General features: G+C 43.0%; 2 protein-coding genes across 10 annotated transcripts in view; one reads left to right on the top strand and one right to left on the bottom strand.

The window, feature by feature from the left end:
• The window catches only part of AATF (apoptosis antagonizing transcription factor), a 117,499-nt gene that overhangs the window by 73,931 nt on the left and 22,086 nt on the right, over window positions 1-21,482 (top strand). For 2 of the 9 annotated variants that reach the window (XR_013348255.1, XR_013348256.1), the window contains exons 12-16: window positions 7,656-10,559; window positions 11,234-11,411; window positions 15,006-15,148; window positions 17,975-18,440; window positions 18,580-18,676. Coding sequence is in view for 2 of the 9 variants with exons in the window: in XM_077836631.1 (XP_077692757.1) it covers window positions 7,656-7,719 (64 nt within the window). In the remaining 7 variants the exon portion in view is untranslated. Of the gene's footprint in view, window positions 1-7,655; window positions 10,560-11,233; window positions 11,412-15,005; window positions 15,149-17,974; window positions 18,461-18,579; window positions 18,677-21,482 lie in introns of those variants that run through there. The other 7 variants (XM_077836631.1, XM_077836630.1, XR_013348261.1 and 4 more) reach the window with 6 other exon arrangements.
• The window catches only part of ACACA (acetyl-CoA carboxylase alpha), a 181,818-nt gene continuing 175,872 nt past the window's right edge, over window positions 15,537-21,482 (bottom strand). Inside the window, exons 53-54 of the mRNA XM_077836628.1 lie at window positions 20,451-20,587; window positions 15,537-18,789 (exon numbers count right to left, since the gene is read on the bottom strand). Of these exons, the coding sequence (XP_077692754.1) occupies window positions 18,663-18,789; window positions 20,451-20,587 (264 nt within the window). The 3' untranslated portion in view covers window positions 15,537-18,662. The remainder of the gene's footprint in view (window positions 18,790-20,450; window positions 20,588-21,482) is intronic.

Below are 21,482 nucleotides of genomic sequence, written 5' to 3' on the forward strand. Positions count from 1 at the left end.
AGGAATTTTGAGGTTGGCAAAACGTGTCTGCTAATTCATTCGCAACTAGGGGGAGGGCAAGCATATGACGAGGATGTGTTTGTAGGTTTTATTTTAAAATAAAAAGATTTATGCTTTTAATCAAAAGCAGTGTTTTTCAACCCTTTTTCATTTGCAGACCCTAACAAATTGCGAATGGAGATGCGGACCCCTTTGGAAATCTTTAGGCATAGTCTGCGGATTCCCCGGAGTCCATAGACCACTGGTTGAAAACCACTGCTCTAAAGAATATAACTTGGTGATTTCAAGCAACTCTAGCTGTTTTATAATCTGTTTGCATCAATATGGCCGTGTGGCCTGGTGGAATGAGCACAGGGTTGGGAGGAGATTCTGCGTTCTAATCCTGTTGTGGCCTTGGGCAAAATGGGGCATAATGATACTTAGAGTGTCTTGAGGAGCAGTGAGTGTTTCCGTGGCTCTTCACTATGATATGAATGGGAGAATGAGCAAGCCACTGGTTTCTGACCCCTACAGGGAATGCTACCCCTACAACTCCCCCATCTGTATGCTGAATTAGGATGACCGTAGTTGCAAAGTTATTGTTTTTTTTTCCCCATACAATCCACTGTTGTGGGATATTCCTTTGTCTCTTTTATTTTCTCTTCTCACCAAACAAACCACACTCTTGCAGCCACATAAGTGGTACAAATTGCTTAGAAGACTGGGTTCTTTAAAGTTGATAGGGATGCTGAATGAAGAGTAACATGAAACACAGGTTCGCACATGTGTACACTCGACATGTCAGGCTAGGGAGCTGTGGGGAGGGTATGAAACCCTTCTGGATGTGTCTAATACCCGTGCTCTCACTCTTTGGAGTTGGCTCAGAAGAAATGCATAAATAATTAAGCCAAGGTACTTACACACACATGTTTTATGGCAAATTGGTGTGTGGATCGTGATCATTTTTTCCCCAGAAACAGGTTTTATGATAATACAGTAAAAATATTAAATTAGAAAATGCCTCACTAAGGGTGATAAAACGTTACTACAGTGGAAATAGGTAATTATCCCCTCTACAGGCTAAATGACAGTTTAAAAGAAATAAAAATGTTAGTGCTCATTACTTGCTTTTGTAGGTTGCAATAAAGGGTAAGTTAAATTTTAATTCAAGGAAGACCCCTGTATCGACCTGCTCCTTCCACACACTCTACCTCAGGTGTAAGCACTATTAATTACTCGGTCTAGGTTATTCCTCAGCACATTGCTAATACCAATACCCTCTTGTGCTAAAGTCACCTTTCCCGCACTGACTTGGGGTGGGGTGTTTCGACTCACTGGCTCAAATCTGATTTTAATATATGTGGGTGTGGGGGAGAAATTCTATGTTTTTTAGTCCAAATCCGAGTTCATTATGCATAGCCTTCAGGGGCCTGAAAGTATTAAAACCCACACTTACCCCAGTGAATTGAAACAGAGACAAGGTTAAACCTGAAGGATTGATGAGTTTTACTCTCTGCATGGTGAAATCCTGCAGAGGGGAGATGCTGCAGGGGAAAGGTAGCCTATGCAGCAGCAATAATAAATTGGCATTTTTTGGCTGGCTTAAACATTTCGTACAACCCCCTCCTCCCTTCCCATTTGCAAATAACCTCTCTCTGCACGGTGTAATCTCGGTACTAGCAGCAGGCAGTTCTCAAAGCTGGCTGGTAGTTGTTTCACACCTGGAATTTTCAGGTAGCCCTGCTAGAATTTTGACTTCGGTATGGAACATGCAGGCCCAGGCCTGCGAGCCGAAAGGGCTTGTTGTCACCCACTCTTATGAGCGAGGGTGCAACACAGCAGAGCAGTCTGGATGGTGTGGCAGGACCGTACTGCAAGTTATCCCTATGCTGTGCCTTGCGGGACTTGGTGTTCTGAATGTTGGAGCTTCTCTGTCTGTGTTCAGGCAGCGTCACACAACTGAGGAAGATGCATTGGTACTTTTAACGCCCCTATTGGCCTTGCTTGCTTTAAAAATGATTTTGCTAATTTTGGTCCCTGAGGTCCGTGTCAATGGAACGCGGATTCCTGAACTCCCCTACCCTCGGAGTAAACCAGGTAACCAAACAAAAATAGGAGAAGCCTTGAGAGATCAGTGCCCCACTGGAGAGAAAGGGCCACAACCCAGGCTGATAGCAAATGTTCAAGCTAGTAGTTACCTTCATATTTTCTTTTTTGGTGGGGTTGTCCAGAGAGAGAGAGAGAGTGTATGTGTGTTCTGTTTAAATTTCATTACAGCACTGGGGAATGGGGGAAAGAACTAACTGGGTGCAGGGGAGAGGGGGCAGGGCAGTGACTTTAAATTTCAAAGTGCTCCTCTGTTGAGCTGAGTTTGGCCTGAAAGGTGTAACTTGACTTAGCCCTGGTTTTTTGGGCCTGTGTTTGTGCATTCAAAAACCAACCAAGTCCAGAGGCTTGAAATTCAAAGCAGGCACAGTGTCCTTAGCACGAGCCATCAGCCTTTTTCACTGCTTGGCTGCCAGGTGCAGGCAGGTAGGTCGCACCTGCTGTGCCACTGAATGTCCTGAGGATGTTGGCGCATTCTTCTGTGGCTGTTGCAGTGTGAGTGGCTGATGAGAGCCCAGCAGGGGCATGGATGGGCTGGCTTCTGTTGATTTGTGTGCTCATCTTAAATGTGATGTGGTTTTTGGTAGGTGGGGAGGTAGGTACTTCGCTGAATTTGCTTTTGTAATAGTGTGATGGCTCCCAAACAGGGCTAACTGCATCTTGGGGGAATCTGTTTTGGATCATTCCTACGTCCAGAACTCTCTTTCGCAAGGCACTTGGAGTCCCTATTTCCTGTTTGATCTGATCCTATATGCCCTTCTGCGGGGATTCTCAGCCTTTCGCGTCCTGTGATCTTAGTGGTACTTTCCTCCCATCTAACCCTAATGAAAGGGGCCTCATGTCCCCCATGTTGCCAACCCACGTTCTGCTGAAAGGGTTTGTGATTCCCCTGTCTGTATAACGACCCTCTTCTGCACCAGGTGCATGGAACCCACAATGTACAATAGCAGAAGAGCAGCCTTGTGAGAAAGGCTCGGGACTGGGACTTGGGAGACTTGGTTTCCAATCCTGCATCTGCCACAGGCTCCCTCTGTCATTTTGGATGTCAGTCCCTCGCTCTTTCGCTTCCCCATCTGTAAAATGGAGAGAATACTTCCCTAATTCACAAAGGTACCGTGAGCATAAATATCTTAATGACTGTGAGGCACTTAGATACTGGAGCTATGACCCACATAGACCTATCTAGATGCCTGCGAGAGTTTAATAACCCTCTTCAATTCAGAGGAAACAATATTCTGCAAAATTTCCTTGGCTCTCAGAAAGTTTGGCAGCAACTTTCTACTCTGTTTGCAAGCAGAGTCAACGCTGCGGATTGGACTACTTCTGTTTTAGTGCTGAAGGCCCCCCCCCCCCCAAATGTGCTACCCCAGGTCTATGGGGTATGTTCTGTTGGGATCTGTTTTGGCTGATGATACATGTGTTGGAAAATGAGTTAACTGGCTGGCTTTGTACCCTTAACTATTATGTGGATTATGGATAAAAAAGATCAGCAACGTGCCGAAGAGCAGAATGAGAATGTGTGTAAGCTGCTGGATATAAGTCTACTGAGGGACAGCATTGAATTAGACGTCTTTGGGACTGATCACATGGCACCATCTAAAAGTCTGATGTCTGGTATCTTAAGTCTGGTATCTCCGGTGCTGAGCATATGATTTAGAAGTAATGACTGAGTAAACGTTTTCCTGGAATGCCATCTGATGGTGGCTTGTCCTATTGTCAATGAGTGTGATGTGTCCTAGTAACAAAAAAACCCAAAAAACGCAACAGAACACAACTGGGAGAATCTCCTGAAGAACACAAGACTGGATCTTAGCAAAGAGCCCGAATTGGCAGTAAGCCCCAGTGTAAAAATATATGTGCCTGGTGGGTGTGAGCCCAGGAAAACAGCTGCAGCTCATCAGGCCTTCTCCGCTGGTCTCTGTGCTGGAGTTGGAATGCACGGGACGGGAAAGTGAATACACGAGCATCTGCTGGTGTGCATAGTGGAGTTACGCTCTGACTGGAGAGCCTTCATCTGGACATAACAGGGCCCAGGGCTCTCGTGGGGCAATAATCGGTGCATATGCCTCTCTATTTCATGAGACCTCAAGAGCCTTGTCTGTAGGAAGCCTGCAAAGTGGGTGCATTTGGCATTAGAATGTATCTTTGTGAGGCCATTTGCTGCAATATGATTAGTCCTCCTTGGTGTTTAAAATGAGCTGTGTCGGGGGTTAGGGAGGGAGGAAAGGAGTGAAATCGGTGACGTTTCCTTAAAAGGTTCCAAACCACTCAGCCTTTCGAGTTACTTTGACATGAGCAACCGGCGTATGTTTGTCAGCTTTGCCCACCTGAGTGTGAAATGATGTTCTATCGAAACACCGGTTTCAGCATTTCCCTCTCCGCTCCTGACATGTGAACCCTGCTGCGGACAGTAACTGCTGCTTTCTGCCCAGGAATTTCACTGATATTGCAGAACAAGTGGAAACATTTGCTCAGTGGTAATGATGGGGTCTGGCGCAAGCAAGCAACGCAAGGGTGGAAGGCTATGATTGTGAAGGACTAAATAGCATCGCTCGCTGCATTTCCCCTCTTCCCCCCCCACCCAGTCAAATGATGGAGTCTTAAAGTCACAATGTCCTTTTTGTCAGTAAAACTGCCTGCTTTATGCTATCTAATTTTTAAATTGAAACAGCAAACGACAGTGGTACTTATCGGTTAATGGGCAGGGAGGTTGCAAAGTGTAGCAGAGCCAAAGTAACGCAGCGCTCTTTATTTATCCTCCCCCAGTGTTATTAACATGCAGTGTTGAGTTTTCACACTTAAAACAGCTGATTTCTCTCTGACCTAGTGACCGGGGCACGTTGTCGTCGGAAGAAGCTGCGCCTCTCCCGTCGTTCATTACGAAACTGCTGCTGTTTCTCACCAGAACTTAAACTTCCCCACGGCCGCCCTCTCGTGCGGGCTGCAAATCTGCATCACAAACAAAGCTTGGCTCCTCCTCACTGCGTTTGGTTGTGTCTGACGGGCGTGCGTGGCACAGTTTGTCCCTTAGCGCCATGTTTTTGGCACCTCTTGCATTTCAGTTGAGTCTTCCCAGGATTCTAGCCCTGCCATCTTGCTTTCTTCTAGTCCAGGGTTTGCCAGTTTTTTCAAATGTCAGCTCCATTTTTTCAGAGAGTTTGGGGATTTTTTTGAGTGCATCATAGGTTACATCGTTCTCTCTCTCTTCCTGTCTGTCAGACGCTCCAGTTGCAGTTCCATAGTTAAGGCTGAGTTGAGTTTTGCGCTGAAAGCACGAATTCAACCACTAAATACAGCTATTTCACCTCCCTCCCCCAAATTGCAATACTTATTCTGACTAAAGAATGAATTTTCGGAGACTTTTCCAGTTAATTGGGTAATTAGCTTATGAGTTAAAATTGATTTCAAGAGTGGGTCCTTAAGAAATGTAGCACCATGTATCTGACCTTTTTGTCCTGAATGATCTTACTAATGAGATAATGTTGGTTCTCCCAGTTTCCCCTATGGTTAAAACTGACTGAAATCTCATGCAATGGTTACATTTGAAGATAGCGTTTCAAGATGGACGGCCATTGTTTGCTGCTGTTCTTCGTAATTTAAAGTTGCCTCTTTAGCAGAGGCTGGCTGATGCGTAATGCTCTTGTACCGGAAATTCCCCAACGAATTCACCTTTTTCAAAATGGCAGCCGTCTCTGATCATTTTCAATAGGAGTGAAGATAAAATTGCCTGTAGCAAATATGCCCGTTTTCAAAATGGCCACCTGCCTCTGATTGTTTCCACTTAGCAGTGAAGCCAAGATGGTGGCCTCCTGTGCTGTCCCACACACGGGGGTTTTAAAATGTTAAATCTGTCCAAATGTAGTTTAATAAGCTCCCTTCCTTTTGGGATTGAATTGATTGCCTATTTAGCTCTTCAGCTCCCTGAGTGTTGCAGGGAACAGTGCTGAGTCTGGGTCTCTTGTGTGGAGGACATTTGGCATGCTAGCCAGAGGCCCTGGGCCAGTGTTAGACATCTCATCTGCCTGGGTGTTTCTAATGCAGACAGTGTGGGAAATGTGGCCAAGAAATTTCCGTAAAGCTTACAGTAAGTGGCTGTGTCCCGCCTCTCCCTTGTATTGCTCTGTGAAAGTGCAGGTGCATTTCTTGTGTGGTTTTGTTAGTTGTTATCTTCAGGAAAGTGATGTCAAACCATGCTTTAGGGCTGTTTGGGAATGCTGTTTATGTAATACGTCCTTGTGTGTGTGTGTGTGTGTGTGTGTGTGTGTGTGTGTGTAAAAAATTATATACACACTGTACGTGTGTCACAGTATTAACAATCATCTCTGTATTCCGGTAGCAGCTAGAGGCCCCTATTAAGGTTGCTGCCCCTTAGTGCTAAAACTGCAAGTGTACACAGATATAGGCAGTTCCGGTCTAAATGGAGAAATCAGATGAAGGGGATAGAGCATACAGATAAGTGCTTTCCTCTACAGCCGATAAAAGTCTCTGTCTACTGTATAAATGTATCATTCATAATAGTCTAGTGTGCGACATGCATGTGCATAGTATTTATTAGGAAACAGCTTACATTTTTAATAGACACAGGGGCCCAAATTTCAGACCAGTCTGAATTTCATATGTTGGTCCCATCTCTCATTAATTAACTAGACAGAAAACGGTCCCTCTCCATCCCATGTCCCAGTGAAATCATGGCTGAACAGTTCCTGGCCTGACTGAGTTTTAGGTGATCGTCACCTCTGATCTTGTTTAAAATTCTTTGTTTTAATAATCCTAGATGATGTTAGCAGCACGGGCAAGGAGGTAGTTTCTCTTCTATGAGTTTTATCTGCTGTATCTCTGTGTCTTCTCTACTTTGAGTACAACCGGGAACTCAAAATGTAGCCCTGTCTGGATGCTTTTTCCTTAAGGGTTCTCTAGATTGCCATGACCACATGAATTTTTGTTTTGCAGCTGAAGTTTGTAAATAAATTTGCCTTCCCTCCGCTCCCCCTCCATCTACCTTCCCTGGCTACTTAGGTTTTAAGCTTAAAAATAAAGAAAGAAAACCAGCCTGTGATGTGGTGATTTTTAAAGGGAAACTTGCTTCTCTTATCAGAACTGCTGCATATGTGATATTAATTGGAATCTTGTTGCTGGGTCATTTTCATTGTTTTTCAAGTACCGTCAAATCCAAGAAATGTATGAAAACTAAATTATAGCCCCACATAGGCTGTCTGATTGAATCCTCCTTATGGCATTGCATTCTCATACAGCCTATTAAAATATTCAATCTTGTTTTCTTACTTGAAGAGGCTGTCTGTAAAGGGCAAACTTATAGAAAACCTCATTCCCTAGAGAGATGGTATCCAGCCACACCGAAATATTTACATATTTCTGTACTGCATGTGATTGGTCGCACGCAAGTTCTTCCCTACACTTGTATGTATTAATAAAGATTGTTGAATGCATTTTTAATTATACGACGGCCTTTTCATTTGAAGCGGCGGATGGTAGCGCTGCCTGCCTCTTGCTTCCAATTTGACCTTGAAAAGTTACTCTCCCCCCCCCCCCCCCCTTTTTTTTTTCCCCAGGACGGAGCTTTATCGATCGTTGTTTGGCAAAATCACGCATCCCGAAGAACCCAAGCAGAATTAGCATCAAGCCTTTGCAGAAGGAAAACATATGCACAGACACTTACTTTTGTTCTCTGCGTTTGGCTAATGCCCAGTGGGATCCTTCGTTTGCATTTGGACTCTTGCCTCGGTGCTGCCGGAACCTGCAGCCACGTTGTCACATCTGGGCAGTTTGTAGATCACAGCTCTACTCCTGTGGTTCACTTAGTGATGGCCGCAGTAGGGTTCATTGAGAGAGCTTCTAGCCACGTGGTAGCCCACAACTTTCAAGATTTCAAGACCGCAGTGAAGTGGATTATGTCATGTGCAGGGAAGCGCCAGCACCCTTCCTTTTTAAGGTCACTCAAAGTGTGTCTTGTCTTGTCTGTTAGGATGTCTTGTAATTTGATGAGGATTATTTTATTTCATGCAGACCCCATTGCTGAATTGTGCAGTACAAAGCAGAGTTAAGAAGGAAATGTACCCTGGCAAGGGGGCACCCCCATATATTTTTTGCAATTCAGTTTAGAATCTGTCCATGCCAATTAAAGAACATACAATGCCCTTCCCTTTTTGATCATCTTGTATGTGTGGCCCTGATCCTGCAACCTTATCTGCACGAGTAGACCCTTATGCCTTTCTAGAATCCCACTGAGATTAGTGGGGCTCCGAAGGTGGCTGTTTAAGCATATCCTACTGCAGAATGGGGACCTACGTTTGTGTTAAATCAACTTCCTGGACCTTCATTTGAAATGCACGGTTCTGCGGCAGTATTTTAGAATGCTGCAGCTGTGCATTGTCTGAGCCACGATGGCTAAAATGCCATTAATGTGGCCAGAAAAAGGTGCTCCCCATGTGTGGTTACCTTGAATTTCAGAGAGTCCAAATCCTGGGCTTCCAAAAGGACTGCTTATTATGCATAAAAGGTCAGTCATGGAACGGCTCCCAGCTGAACACATGCACATGACCGGGGATATTTTTGCAATTGGAAAATGTTTGTGAATTTTCAGTTCAGCATTGATGGTGCACGCCGTTATTTTTGCTGATCAGGATTCTTTGAGGCCTCTTCCTTTTCTCTCCACTAGTGACCCGCTTTCTACAGAGGTTAGCACCGGCGTAAATCTGGCAAGAGGAGATGATTCACTTGTGTTTTTTTTTTTTTTTCATCAGAAGGTCAAAAGCTGAAAATTAAATCCCCATAAGGGGGATTTATTAGCCTGCTGTGACCAATCTCAGATGAAGATTATCTTGCATAAATAATGTGTGTGTATGTTTGTAGTATAATAACAAGACGGCCATTGCATTGACTTGTTTAACTACATTGTCTCCGTTTTGTTCTTTCAATAATCTGATTAAAATAGCCTGTAAATGGACTAACCAAGTTTTGTCAGTGCAGTGAATGCATCCGGTGTGTCTGAATGTGGATTTGAGGGATATATGCTAGTTTAATTAAGCAACTCTCTTCAATGTTTTTTTTTTTTTAAAGTCTTTAACCTGTTATTTATTTTAATGCACAACGAAGGAGTCTGTATTCTTTTGGTTCATTTTGTTTACATTTACAGAGTATCTGTCATGTCAGGATCTTGAAGAGTTCTGCAAACTTTGCTTAAATCTCATGACACCCCTAAAGGTAGGTAAGCATTGTTATAGCATTTCACAGATGGACTAACTGAGAAATGAAGAGGCCACTGACACAAGGTCAGTTGGTGAGATGAGTCCTGGCTCTCACACCCCTGTTTTAATTGGTAGAGAAGCATAGAATCATCAGTCACATCTTGACGCATTGACAAGGTGATCCTAACAAAGACGATTGCAAAGCTAGTGATATATTCTCCATCTGAATTTGAGAACTTATCTCAGTTCCTTGGCTTGCTGTAGTAAGTGGTAAATTAATAAGGACAATTAATAACATGTGCATAGTGCTTTTTATCTTGAGGAATTCCAAAGCACTGCTACAAAAACGTAAAGGTACGTAATGTTTTTTTTTGCATGTTTATTCGATCACTTAAAACTGTGTGTGTGTTGCTTTCAAGTTTGTCTGTAATAAGACAAGGATTATAAAAAGCGTTCCCTTCTTTAGAACTTCTGAATGCTCATCCAGTGGGGGTTGGGTGAAAGCACTGGCCAAATATTATGTGTAGTTTCCTAAATAAGTGGCCTGATTTTACCTGAGTGGCGGCTGTTGGGAGCTCTGCACTGCTGGAAATCAGGCCAGTTATAAACTAGTACATCTCAGCAGGAGCTCTTTCAGCTTTGGTTATAACATAACCTCCCTGGGTATTTTATACGTAATTTGTTAACTTGTGGTCACCTAATCGGGTGGATGAAAGACATGAGTACTGGCTTTCTATACCTACGACAGTATGCCAGAATTTATGGAAGTATCGGGTTCCCCCCACTATTGGGACATTGTCCTGCATGACACTGAAATATCAGTTACTCCAAAATATTTGGAGAAAATACGCTTAATTAGCTAGAACATATGAAGGGTATGAGACAGCAGAGATGGTATAAAATACATAATCATACAAGGCGGTTTTAGAATTCAGGATACCACCCTCCTTCCAGCAAAGAATAAATTGGAAACTATTTTAATTGACACGGATCCTGCTATTGAACTGTTACCTGAAAGACAGATTAGTTGATTGATTTGCATTTTAATAAAATCGAATACTTTATTTTTGTGTGTGGGGCTACTGCTGATTTTTAAATGAGTTCAGACCTGTTATCAGGACTGAATTCAGAGGCATTTTTAATGACGAATGAAACATCCCTTTCCTTTTGTGTGGAGTTGATTTATTTTATTTTGCTAGGAACACTAGGATGGCGTGATCCAAACTCTACGCCCCAGTATCAAGGAACACGAAGAACAGAAAGTTACCAGTAAGCAAAATATTTTCTTTTTTTCAAGTTCATACTGAAGGCTGATGGAAAATTCAGGCGATGGAATATTCATTCTCTTCGTTACAGGGTAAAGGCACTTATATTTTGGTTAAACACGAATAGATTCAGTTGCATCAAACTGATCTTATAATCAATATGGATTTAGAAAATGGATCAGTTCTTTGCTTTAAGTAAACTTGAGCAGAGTGTTCCAAAGATTCACCTTTACAATACGTTGCAGCCAGGCAATAGCCATTAGCTCCATTGCTCAGCTGATTCAAAAATAAGTTGGCCCCGCTCTCCTTATCTCCTTTGCACTAGGCACCTGAGAGTTGTCTAGCACCACAGCAACAAAAGAGAGCAGCCGTGCGTTGCATAACAATACGGAAATGCCAGTGCTGAAACTTATCAACATGTTGCATCGTGATCCTTCGCTGGCCACCGTCCAGTTGTGGCCCTCTTGATCAGTGGGTGGAGGAGAGTTATTGTCCCCTGTAGAAAATATAACATTTTTCTTGGGTTTATAAAATATCTGTGCCCAGGTGAGCATTGACTTTGTCTTACAAAATGCATGTAGCGTGGATGAATAAATCTTGATGTCCACTCGCAGCAAAGCAGTCGTTGTAGGTAGCATAGGAGCACATTGATATTTTTTTTTTCTCCTATCTTTCCAGGGCTCTGACTTGTCAAAATTTGCCAGGGAGAAACTTAGCAAATGTCACTATTGGTCTTTCTATTCCTGGATCCAAATAACAACCTTATGCTGTGAAGTTTGCAACAGTCTTAGCTCTCCCTGCAACGTACGAGGGCATGGCTGGCGGAGGGGCGAAATCCAGCCACAAAGAATCAAGGGTAAGCAGTGCTACTTAACTAGTGCTGTTTGGGGGGTGGACAAAGCCTCTATATTTGTATTGTGTCCTAGGAGGAAGAGGAGAAGCATTACATCACATGTAGGTCACAGTGAGCAAAGGGAAGGCTGGCTTTATGGAAGCAGGTTTCAGTGTCCTAGTGTTGAGCAATGTCGTGTCAATTAACAGGCTAATGTTGAGTAGACAGAAATGTAGCCTACACATCAGAGCATGCCTGACGGTCCTAAACCTACAGGCTGCAAAAGTAGCCACAGCCAGTCACTGCGATCTGTCTTATGGTCTGCGGTGGCTAAGGCAACGAACTCTTCCACATCATTCCTCATAAGCCAATACAGCAGCAGCTCTGGTTCATTTCTCCCCGCACCCCGACATACCAGCAAGACCGTGGGCTGACACTCCAGAAGTATTTTCCCCGCAGGTTGAACAATACCAGCACTTAATTTCTGAATAGCTGAAAGCCTCCGACCTGTGGTCTGCTAACGTCATTACAAAAAAATCTCATGATTTAATCACCACAATTCTGAGGGACATCAAGTGGAGGAAATGAGCCGCTTCCCAAGTTGGTGTCGGCGGAATGGTTTCACGCCGCTTACGCAGTTAGAGCAACCATTAAGGATGTTTAAAAGGAAGCCGGACATGCGTATCCTACATTACTGCTCCAACAAGTCCGGCGCCTATTCTCGGCGTAGGATTACGTTGGTTTGACTTGAGGGGCTGACTGTACATGCCTGGTTTAAAATTCCTTTTCAGTTTGACTCCTGTGTCCTTTAAAGTCGTAGCTGGAGGTAGTGTTAAAAGGGTTACATGAAACACTTCAAATGTGATAACTTCTAGTTCATATTGTTTGAAGAGATAAGAGTGATTCAAAGCCCTACTAAGGATGCTTTTGAATTTACTTATCAGCATTTAAGCAGGCTTTTTCTTCCCCCTACCTGGTTAGTGTGATTTATCAAGGGAACCTTAGAAAGGAAGGTTTAGCCTGCAAGGACCCCGTTTCATCTGCTAACCTTGCTGGTAAGGTCAGTTCTTTATTCCTGATGTGCAAATGGTACGTTTCCAGGATCTGAATATGCTGGCAGCCGAAACACAGCCTGTGTAATTCTTGAGTAGGGGCTAATCAGAGCCATCTACAGGAGTGCCTCGAGTGGTTACATGGCTGAGTCCAGTGGTAGGGCAGCCTGCAGTTAATCAGCTCTGGCCTCGCTAGGAGGTGGTGTTGTGGTCAATGTGAATTACTGCAGAGACTGGCTAGGACACAAAGCTTATTCCGACAGCAAAAAAAAGGGCAAATTACCCAAGGCCTAAGTGTTTCGTATGCTCAGAAAGTACCTCAAAGTTCTGGAATTCAGGTTGGTCTGTAAATTCCATATTGTAAGTCTTTTTTCCCTGGGTCTCCCCTAAACACAGACTCTCTGGGCCTGCAAAATTCAAACCTTAATAGAAACTTACCCCAGCCACTGCTGTTCTATTAAATATTTAGTCCTGATTTCCATTCCAATGTTGGGCTAATGGTGGCTGCCCAATGCTGTGTAGGGCATGATTCTTGTGGGGCATGCGTTTAGTTGGAAAAGGAATTAAGTGAATCTTTCTGTTTGCCAGGGTCTGGCTATATTGGAGGTTGTAAAAGTCTGTGTCTGTAGGCAAATTTTACCAGTCCCATTTTCCTTTTACTCACTAGTGTGGTGGTGGTAATACTGAGCTTGTATCAGGCTTCGGACTTTGCACACTAACTATGCCCACCACAGGTGAGTACAAGGTCTAGTTCACAGAGGATTACATTGATGCACAAACAAATCAAGTGACCAGGTCATGGTCACACAGCAAATCGAAGGGGAGCCAGGCTTCTGACTCCTGCTCTCTACAACAATGCTTCCTAATAGCTGGTGAACCACTGTCTACCTGGCTGTGGCTAGTCATAGACTCCCTGTCTCTACAGAAAGGTAGCCAGGGTGCTGTGGAGAGTTAGCAGAAAATGCTCCCGCTCTCATTGCAGGACTATTTTACGGTCAAAAGGTGTAAATAGTTATTAATAAGGACAGTGATACCAGAATGGTTTCCAGTAAGTTTTCCTAATACTACCAATTAACAGTGAGTAAGATTTTTCCCAACAGAATATTAATTCCTTATTAATTCATGATATATCTGCTTATTAGTTCCTAGCTGTATGTGCATTATAGCCTTTTAAAGACATTGTGGATCAGGTAGGTGTGTGTGTGTGTGTGCGTTGGGGGTGGCGGGGGGTCTGAATTTTTCCTCTCCCCCAGCAGAGAATTTCAAGTTTCAGACAAACAACTTCATTTACAAGTGTGTCTCTAATTAGCTGCAGAATTAGTAAAGCGGAGTTTTCCCCCCATAGATCGGCTAAACCCCCGAGGGAGACTGTGGAATAGAGAGAATCGCATTTCCAATTATTTTGTTGAATTGCTAATTTAGTTATTGTGCCTGGCGTAATTGTGATGGGTATTGGGTGTGCAATTCAATTTGTTTTAAATATTTGTGGGAAGGCTGATCAGTAATGGAGCTGACCTATTTTGTGGCCCAAATTGAGAGAAGAGACTAAAACAAAAACAGCTACAAAGCCACAGTTTGTTTCAGTTTTTATTTTGATCTCTCTCATCCCTCTTGAGACTGTTGATGCAACAAAAGGTTTAAATTAAAAGATGATAGCACTTTGATCTTGGGCTTTTGAAAGCTTACAGCTTTGGCACTTTTCTTGGCATTTTAATATGTAGATATTTTAGGCTAAAGAGTTTTAAATGCATTTCTGGAGTTCAGTAGGTTTTTTCCCCTCTAAATTCTATTATGATTGTTAAGGTGATTTCTCTCTTTAACCCTCAGGATTCTGGTTCAAGAAATGCGTGAAAATAACTGGAACTGCTGGGTTGATACAATTTAGTTGGAAATTGTGTTAAATACTTACCATTAATTAGAGGTGGAGATTTTTAAAACCCTCTGTGGGGTGAAGTCTGTATTGGATTTATGTTTGTAACTTAGCTGGCAGGGGGAAACATTTAAATTAGCTATATCTGCAATTCCATTTCAGAAGCTCTGGGTGGGAGTTTCTATGAATGCATATCTAGTGTAGGAGTTGGTTCAGGGTTCAAATAAATTTATAGTCAAACTGTATAGTGGGTGTACACTGCTCATGGCATTCTCTCTATCTGCAGTGAGAACGGACACATGGACTTAACTGTTCTGCCCTTAGTTTGCCAATACAGGTAAAGCAGACACAGGCTTCAAGGCCCGGAAAACACTAGATTGATTTAAATCTAGGACAGGAATTAGTCCTAGCACTTTAAAGCATCTATTAGGTAGTTTGCCACAAACCAGTGTGGTAAAAACTGTTCGTAACTGATCATGTGAAAAAGAAAAGTGAAATTAAAGCAAGGTGCGATTTCATTCCCCTTCTGCTTCGCTGGGAAATGTTCAACCATTCTTAAAGCCAGGTGTTGATGGAGGAGTATCAGCTCCTGTGTGTTGTAACAAGAAGGCAAGAATGTTAATGTGCTGGATGTTGCCTTGATTTATATTCCACTGAGTATATTTGTGTTTGACTATAAACATTTTTCTATTTCAGAACTCAGATTTTCCTGCATTCACGTTTTAGTAGTTTGATATCATGGGAACGATAGATGCGACAAATTAAGCCCCTGGCTTCACGGCGTGAGAAGTTACAAAGGGGATGAAATGAAGAAAAGGGCTGGCAACTTACGAGAACAGGTGAAAATACGTGTGCTTTTAAGCATGAACTACCCAGACTTAGTACGCATTTTAAAACTGTGTGTGATCTATGGAGCTTGAGTGCAAGTTGAAATGAAAGGGGTGGCCATGCAAACCCACTAGCGGAATTAGCAGCCCAGACTCTTGAAGTAATGGGACTTTACCTCGAAGTTCAGCTCTAGATGTGAATTTAGCCAAGCTTTTGGGCGGCAGGGTCACATGCCTGGATCTGAACTTCCTCAGAACTCAATCTGGTGCAATATCACCTTTAATGTCTTCTACATAAACAACCGCCTCCATTGAATTGAGTTAGAGCTAAAAGAGGGAGCGCTTACCAAAACCCCCACATACGGAATACATGGTTCCACTTGTAGCAATGAAAAGAGTCTTAAACAGATTCTTTTTATTAAAAGAAACTTGAGGTAAGTGAAATACATCAGCAAGTACCATAGATGTCCAGCAGTAACATGGCCAGGGTGCGTCCTTTCCCAACTGCAAATAGACACAGAGCAGGACTTAATATGTACAGTAGACTTCGTTTTCTGGTAGTGTTGCTATAAGGTCTTAGTCTCTGGGATGACTGGCTGTCACACTCAACGTGAAAAGGGGAGCTTGAAGCTGGGCAAGGTCTGTGCCTAGCTCCTCAAAAGTGGCTTTTATGTGATGCTTCAAGTTTAATTAAGATGTTAATAGTAGGGTTGTTTGCAGGGCGGAGCCATTTACTATTAGATTATAGTCAGTTTGAATGAAACAAACAATTCATAAAAAACTGCTTTAAGGACAATGTAAGCCAAAACCAGCCCCTTTGGTAATTTGTGTCTGCTTGTCAGTCAGGCAAAGTTGGAAGGAAGACACAACCAGCTTCTAAACTAGCATGTGCTAACTTTAACAGCTCTTACATCATAAGCTAACCTGTATAAAAAAGAACAGCACTGAAATGTTGTAATGCTTACAAGCATCTTCAGAATATGTACTTTGTCAAGGCTCCTCAGAGCTGCACTAGCTTGTCTATGAGTGGGTGGGATGGAAAAGTGCTTCTCCCGAATCTTTTAAAATGAGGCTCTTATCTCAGAAATGATTCACATGCTTCAGCAGTGAGACCCCTAAAGGCTCCAGAATCCTTTACCAAAGATATGTTTTTAATGCATGAGAATGGGCAATTCCGCTCTTTCTATACAGTTACTAAGTACATCAGAGCACCAGTAACACAAGCAGATGTAATTTCAGGGCCTACCAACTCTTGGTGAAAAGTTGATTTTTGACAGCTGCTACAATGGAAAGGGCCAACAGTCAGTCTGTCCTAGTTGAGAGAATTGTGCTTGCAGTGGAAGGCTATGTCTTCGCTGCAGCTTGCGTAGACATACCTGTGCTGTCTTGCTAAAAGTAGCAGTGAGGACTTGGCAGCAGGGATATGAAGCTATTTTTACCCTTTGTCAGGGCCAGTGAACATGGCTTTGGGATGGGTCTGGTCTGCACAACAAATGCCTCCAACTTGTGTTGATTTTATGTTTTAGCAAAAACTAGGCTTGTTGATACTAGCCTACCTGTTATGGTTTACACCAGTTTGACACTGCTGAGAAGAGAGAAAACTCTAGAAGCATCTCTATAATATTGTTTTACAGTAACTATGGGACAAACAGCCAGTCTACATTCTATAATGTCTGATACTGTTCATTTTAAAAAATGTTTCTGGAGAAACATGTTACTTCAGATTTTCTATAAGAAAAAAGTTGTAGAAGATCAGACAATTAGGCCTTGTCTATGTGAATAGTGTAACTCAAATCGATGTAGCTTAGCTCTACTTACCGTGGGGTCCACACTACATGATGTTGACTCCCCTTACTCTTCTCAATCACAGGTGGATTTAGCGGGTCTAGTGAAGACCTGCTAAATCGATCGCCGCAGTGTTGATCCTCCGGTAAGTGTAGACAAGCCCTCAGTGATGTGAATGCTTTGATTCACATTGAGACCTATTTCCTATTAAAATAATTAAGACTAGATGTTGTGCTGTCATCTCAGGATTCTGCTGTGGTTTATATCACCACCAGGAACCCTCAGTAAAAATACAGGCTGGGGTTTTTTTTGGGAGGAGAAATCAACCTAGCTGCCAAAGCAATTTAAAATCCTTGTGCAGAACTCCCAATGATGACATTCTTACCAGGCCTCCTCTGTGTCAAACTTTCCCAGAAAGTTTTGGGATAAAGTTGTTTTTTTTAAAGGGGGGGTTTAAGTGCAGCCTTACTTAGCCATGTCAGTCTGTCAAATGAATAATAAATAGAAGTATTAGACAATTTGCTGAAGGGTAGGATCAAGTGAATAGATGGTGCTGTTAGGGTAATAGCCATCAGCTCCTCAGTACGTGGATGGAGGACTCCCACACATTTAAAATGGTAAGGGAGGGGAAAAAAGCCCAATATACAAACATTACCCAGACTCCCATTTACATTTTTCTAACGAGCTCAGAAATGCCTCTGTCCACCCAAGAGCCTGAGCAGCTGCGTTTTTCATTTTAAAAACATCACTTTTGGTAACAGAGTACAAAAAATTGTTGTGAGACAGAGAGCTGGTTTTAATTTCAGTATTTCTGTGACTTTAACTTTTGCCACTTTCCCCCATCTTTATGGAATGATCGTTTGCTTCCTAGGTGAGACAGAATGAATAAGTAACGGAATAGCTTGTGAATGTGCAGATAGAATATAAATATAGTTCTGCAGACACACGAGAGAGGGGACCAGAATTAACCCGTGTGATAGGTCATAATTATTACTGTCATAAACTGGATACATGGCAAATGGTAGCTTTTTCTAAGTATTTTTCTTTTTACAGGATACTACTTCATCTCTGCCCTGTCTGAGACCGTGAAAGCCTGCAGTATAGCTCCTGGAATGAAAATACTGAAATAACAGGTACTAAGTAAACAACCAAGACGGACATGTAATGAAACTTGCGACCATCAGAGAGGAGAGAAGAGAGCAGGATTAGCTCCTCCCCAGCGTAACAGAGCCACGAACAAATACTGTTTTCCCATTTCTTTGTAGTATCTTCCCATGTGCGTTTAACAAACCCCTGACCAGCCAGCATGCCACTGGCACATTTGCCTGCTGAAACAAGACCACCATCACCAGACTGGGGGTGTGTGGGAGAAGGGCATAGTGTAAGAAAGCCCTTACTTTGCTGCTCTAAGACCTCATGGTACCACAGTACCCTTCATTGCCTTTTCCTACTGCTTTCAGAGGGCAGCCACACAGCTAGCTGATGCATTGGTCCAGTCACTCTTTGTTAAATAAATAAGGTACAGTTAGACATCCATAAGTTAATTCCTCAGCAGTTTTGTTTTCCTTATGTCTCTGGGGCCAGAGAGCATGCTCCCTCAGGTCAGTCTGATTTTAAAAATTAAAAATACCATTCTTCCTTTTGCTTCCTCTTCTCAGTACAGTGTTCACCACTGAGCAGACAAAGGGCAACTCTGAGCTTTTTGTCGCAGGAAAAGGAAGAGGGTGGGAAACAGATGCTCTTATGTTGAAGGAGGTGAGTCCATTGTTGAAAGAATACGCACTATCTCAGCTCGCTGGGTAGGGGATATATGCTGGGTCATGTGGACGATGGAATCCATGGCAACCTCAGGATTGGCCTGCACCAAGCTGCAAAGACAAGAGGGTTAGCAACGGCACCCATCTCACCCCAACTGCTAGCCCTTCTCCTGGTCTCCTTGGCAGAGAAATTTAGCAAGCGGAGTACAGCCCAGTGTGCAAACTGTAAGCCTGAAGATTTTCACCTGATCTCATTTCCCTGCTCTAAAGGGTAATTGAAATAGAGGATTTTTAAAAGTGTCTGGACAAGCCAGCAAGAGGTTTATTACGAACTGAGCTCAAGCAGCTCTTAGATTAACGATGAGGACAGAGTCTCAGCACCAAGCAATGCCCAATGTACATGTGAGTGCCAATGGCATTTTGAAGAGGAAGAGGGTCCGAAGAGTAAACTCAGGGCAGGGTCAAGGATTGTGATGGGTAGAAAGAGGCGGCAGCGAGCATTGCGCTCCCTGATGCAGAAGGCTGCTCACAGTCATGTCATTTGCACTCCCTGGTTGTTACCTCACATTCCCCTCTAACTCTAGTTTTGGGGAAAGGCTGCAAGCCTTTGGAGGCTTTCCAGTCTGTAATAAAGTTGCATTTTGGTACCTAACAAGAGAGAAAATAGTGTCGACATTTGGATTACACAGTGTCCTGCTGTGTGATCTTTGAAAATTAATCAGAACAAAAGGGATGTTAGAAACTGGGTCCAGTTTCCCCAGAGAAAAGCTAGGGTGGGAGGCAGCTAGCATATTCTGTACTCGAGCAGCAGCAGGATTTGTGGAAGGGAACAGAGAACTCATCCTTTAGGTGAGACTGAGAAACAGAAGAAATCGTATCCAAGAAAGCCTGCAGCAACGTTGTGCCCTACCAAATATCTGCTAAGCCTTTAACAGGAGACGGTAGGGTAGTGTAGCTCAGAGAGCTTTCCTCACTACCCCCTCACATTTAGAGAATGGAACCACTTTAATTTTCCTATATTTGTATCAATATGGGGAACACCACAACTGTTTTACTGTGGCTTCCATGACCTTGTTCCAGCAAAGTGTGCTCTTAATGTCAGGGGGCTGAAGCAGGGCCGTTGACATATCAATATGGGGAACACCACAACTGTTTTACTGTGGCTTCCATGACCTTGTTCCAGCAAAGTGTGCTCTTAATGTCAGGGGGCTGAAGCAGGGCCGTTGACACTTTGAGCTGAGTGTCTTTGACAGATTACAGGCACCTTGAACTCAAAACGTATTGTAAGAACAAAGTCACATTTAGCTTTTGTATCCAATCAACTTTATATGACAGCAAGTAAAAACTTTAAGGTTAGATTTCTAAAATTTGCTCAGTTTTAACAATCTAAGTGCATTTATTTAAACAAAAAACTTGATTTCAACCTCACCCTGTCCCTTTATTTAAAACACCTCACAAATTCACTGGTGTTCTGAAACTGCAGTGAGGAGGGCCGTATAATTACCTGGATGGACTGAGACCTTGATGGCCAAATTCTAGTTGCTTTGGTCTTATTGCCTATACTAGTGCTCCCTGTCCCAAAATTTCCCACTGCTGCATCTCCAGACCTCGTCCGAAAAGGTGAGATGACAACTTTCATTGTTACTACAACCTCAGAAAATTTTAGGAAAAAAATCCCTTATGTAGAGAGAGCTTTTCTGCTTACTAAAGGGGCCAGTGAGGGTTTTGTCCTAGAGCTCTGCCTCATTGTGTGAAATCAGTAGTTGGCTTACCTGCGTATCTGTTTGAGTATGTAGTCTCTGGAGATGTATTTGATGTTTTCATCCACAACTGAGCGAATGCCGTCTTCTTCTGTTAGCTGTTTCTCCAGCCACTCCACTAGATCCTTATTGTTATCCCATAAGTACGCCTGCAAACAAACAGCGAGTGTCCCTGAAATGGTTCCAAAATGTGCACTGGGGGCCTATGGAACTTCCATTGACAGATTGCACTGTCCTGCTCCCAATGCTACCATTTCTGAAACTTAATTAGCAATTACTGGCAACTGTGGGTAAAATATTAGGCAAGAAGATCCTTTGTGATTTCCTGGTGCAGTTAACTTTTATGGCTATGGAATGCAACTAACAATTAGCAGAAGTCAGAGAATGATGTACTTGTTCTATGCCTCCTTTCTTAACGTGATTAAATGGAAACATGGAGGCAGTAGCTCCAGTTTAAAACACTTAGCGCTGTGGGTTATTTACTCTAAGAGGTGCCTCCGCTCAGAGGGCTGGTGACCTCTTCTTTCTCATGAGGCAATGGAATGACAAACTTTACCCACAATTTCCAAAAACCTCTTTTACGATCAGGGCCCATGCCCTAGAGCTTTCAGAGGGGTCCCTTCAGTGACAGCACAGTTATCGGTCACACATCCATCAGCCCCTGCACACAAGTAGGCAAAGCTGCTCTTACGGATCTAAGGCACCAGCGTACTTGTTATCTCTGCGTTCTTTTTAAAGTCCCAGCAAGTTTAGGAGAAAGTGAGATTCTCCTAGCAGTGACCAGAGCAACACCAAATGCTCCACTGCCAGTATTCTGGGACTTGGCTTCTCTGGAGAAGAGCATCTGTTGTACTAGATTATAGAATGGTTTGGTGATATGGGAAATAGTCACAAAGAGATTCAGAGTCAATGATAAGTGTATTCCCTTGGCTCCTGCATTTAGCTACTTCTCAACCGTTTTACTTTTCTTTTTTTGTAAAATAAAGGCTCCTCAAGTAGAATTAGAACCTGTGAAACCAAACTCCTCTATTTCCAAGTCAAAGC

This window comes from Eretmochelys imbricata, chromosome 17 (assembly GCF_965152235.1).
Source record: "Eretmochelys imbricata isolate rEreImb1 chromosome 17, rEreImb1.hap1, whole genome shotgun sequence".
Classification (NCBI taxonomy): domain Eukaryota; kingdom Metazoa; phylum Chordata; order Testudines; family Cheloniidae; genus Eretmochelys; species Eretmochelys imbricata.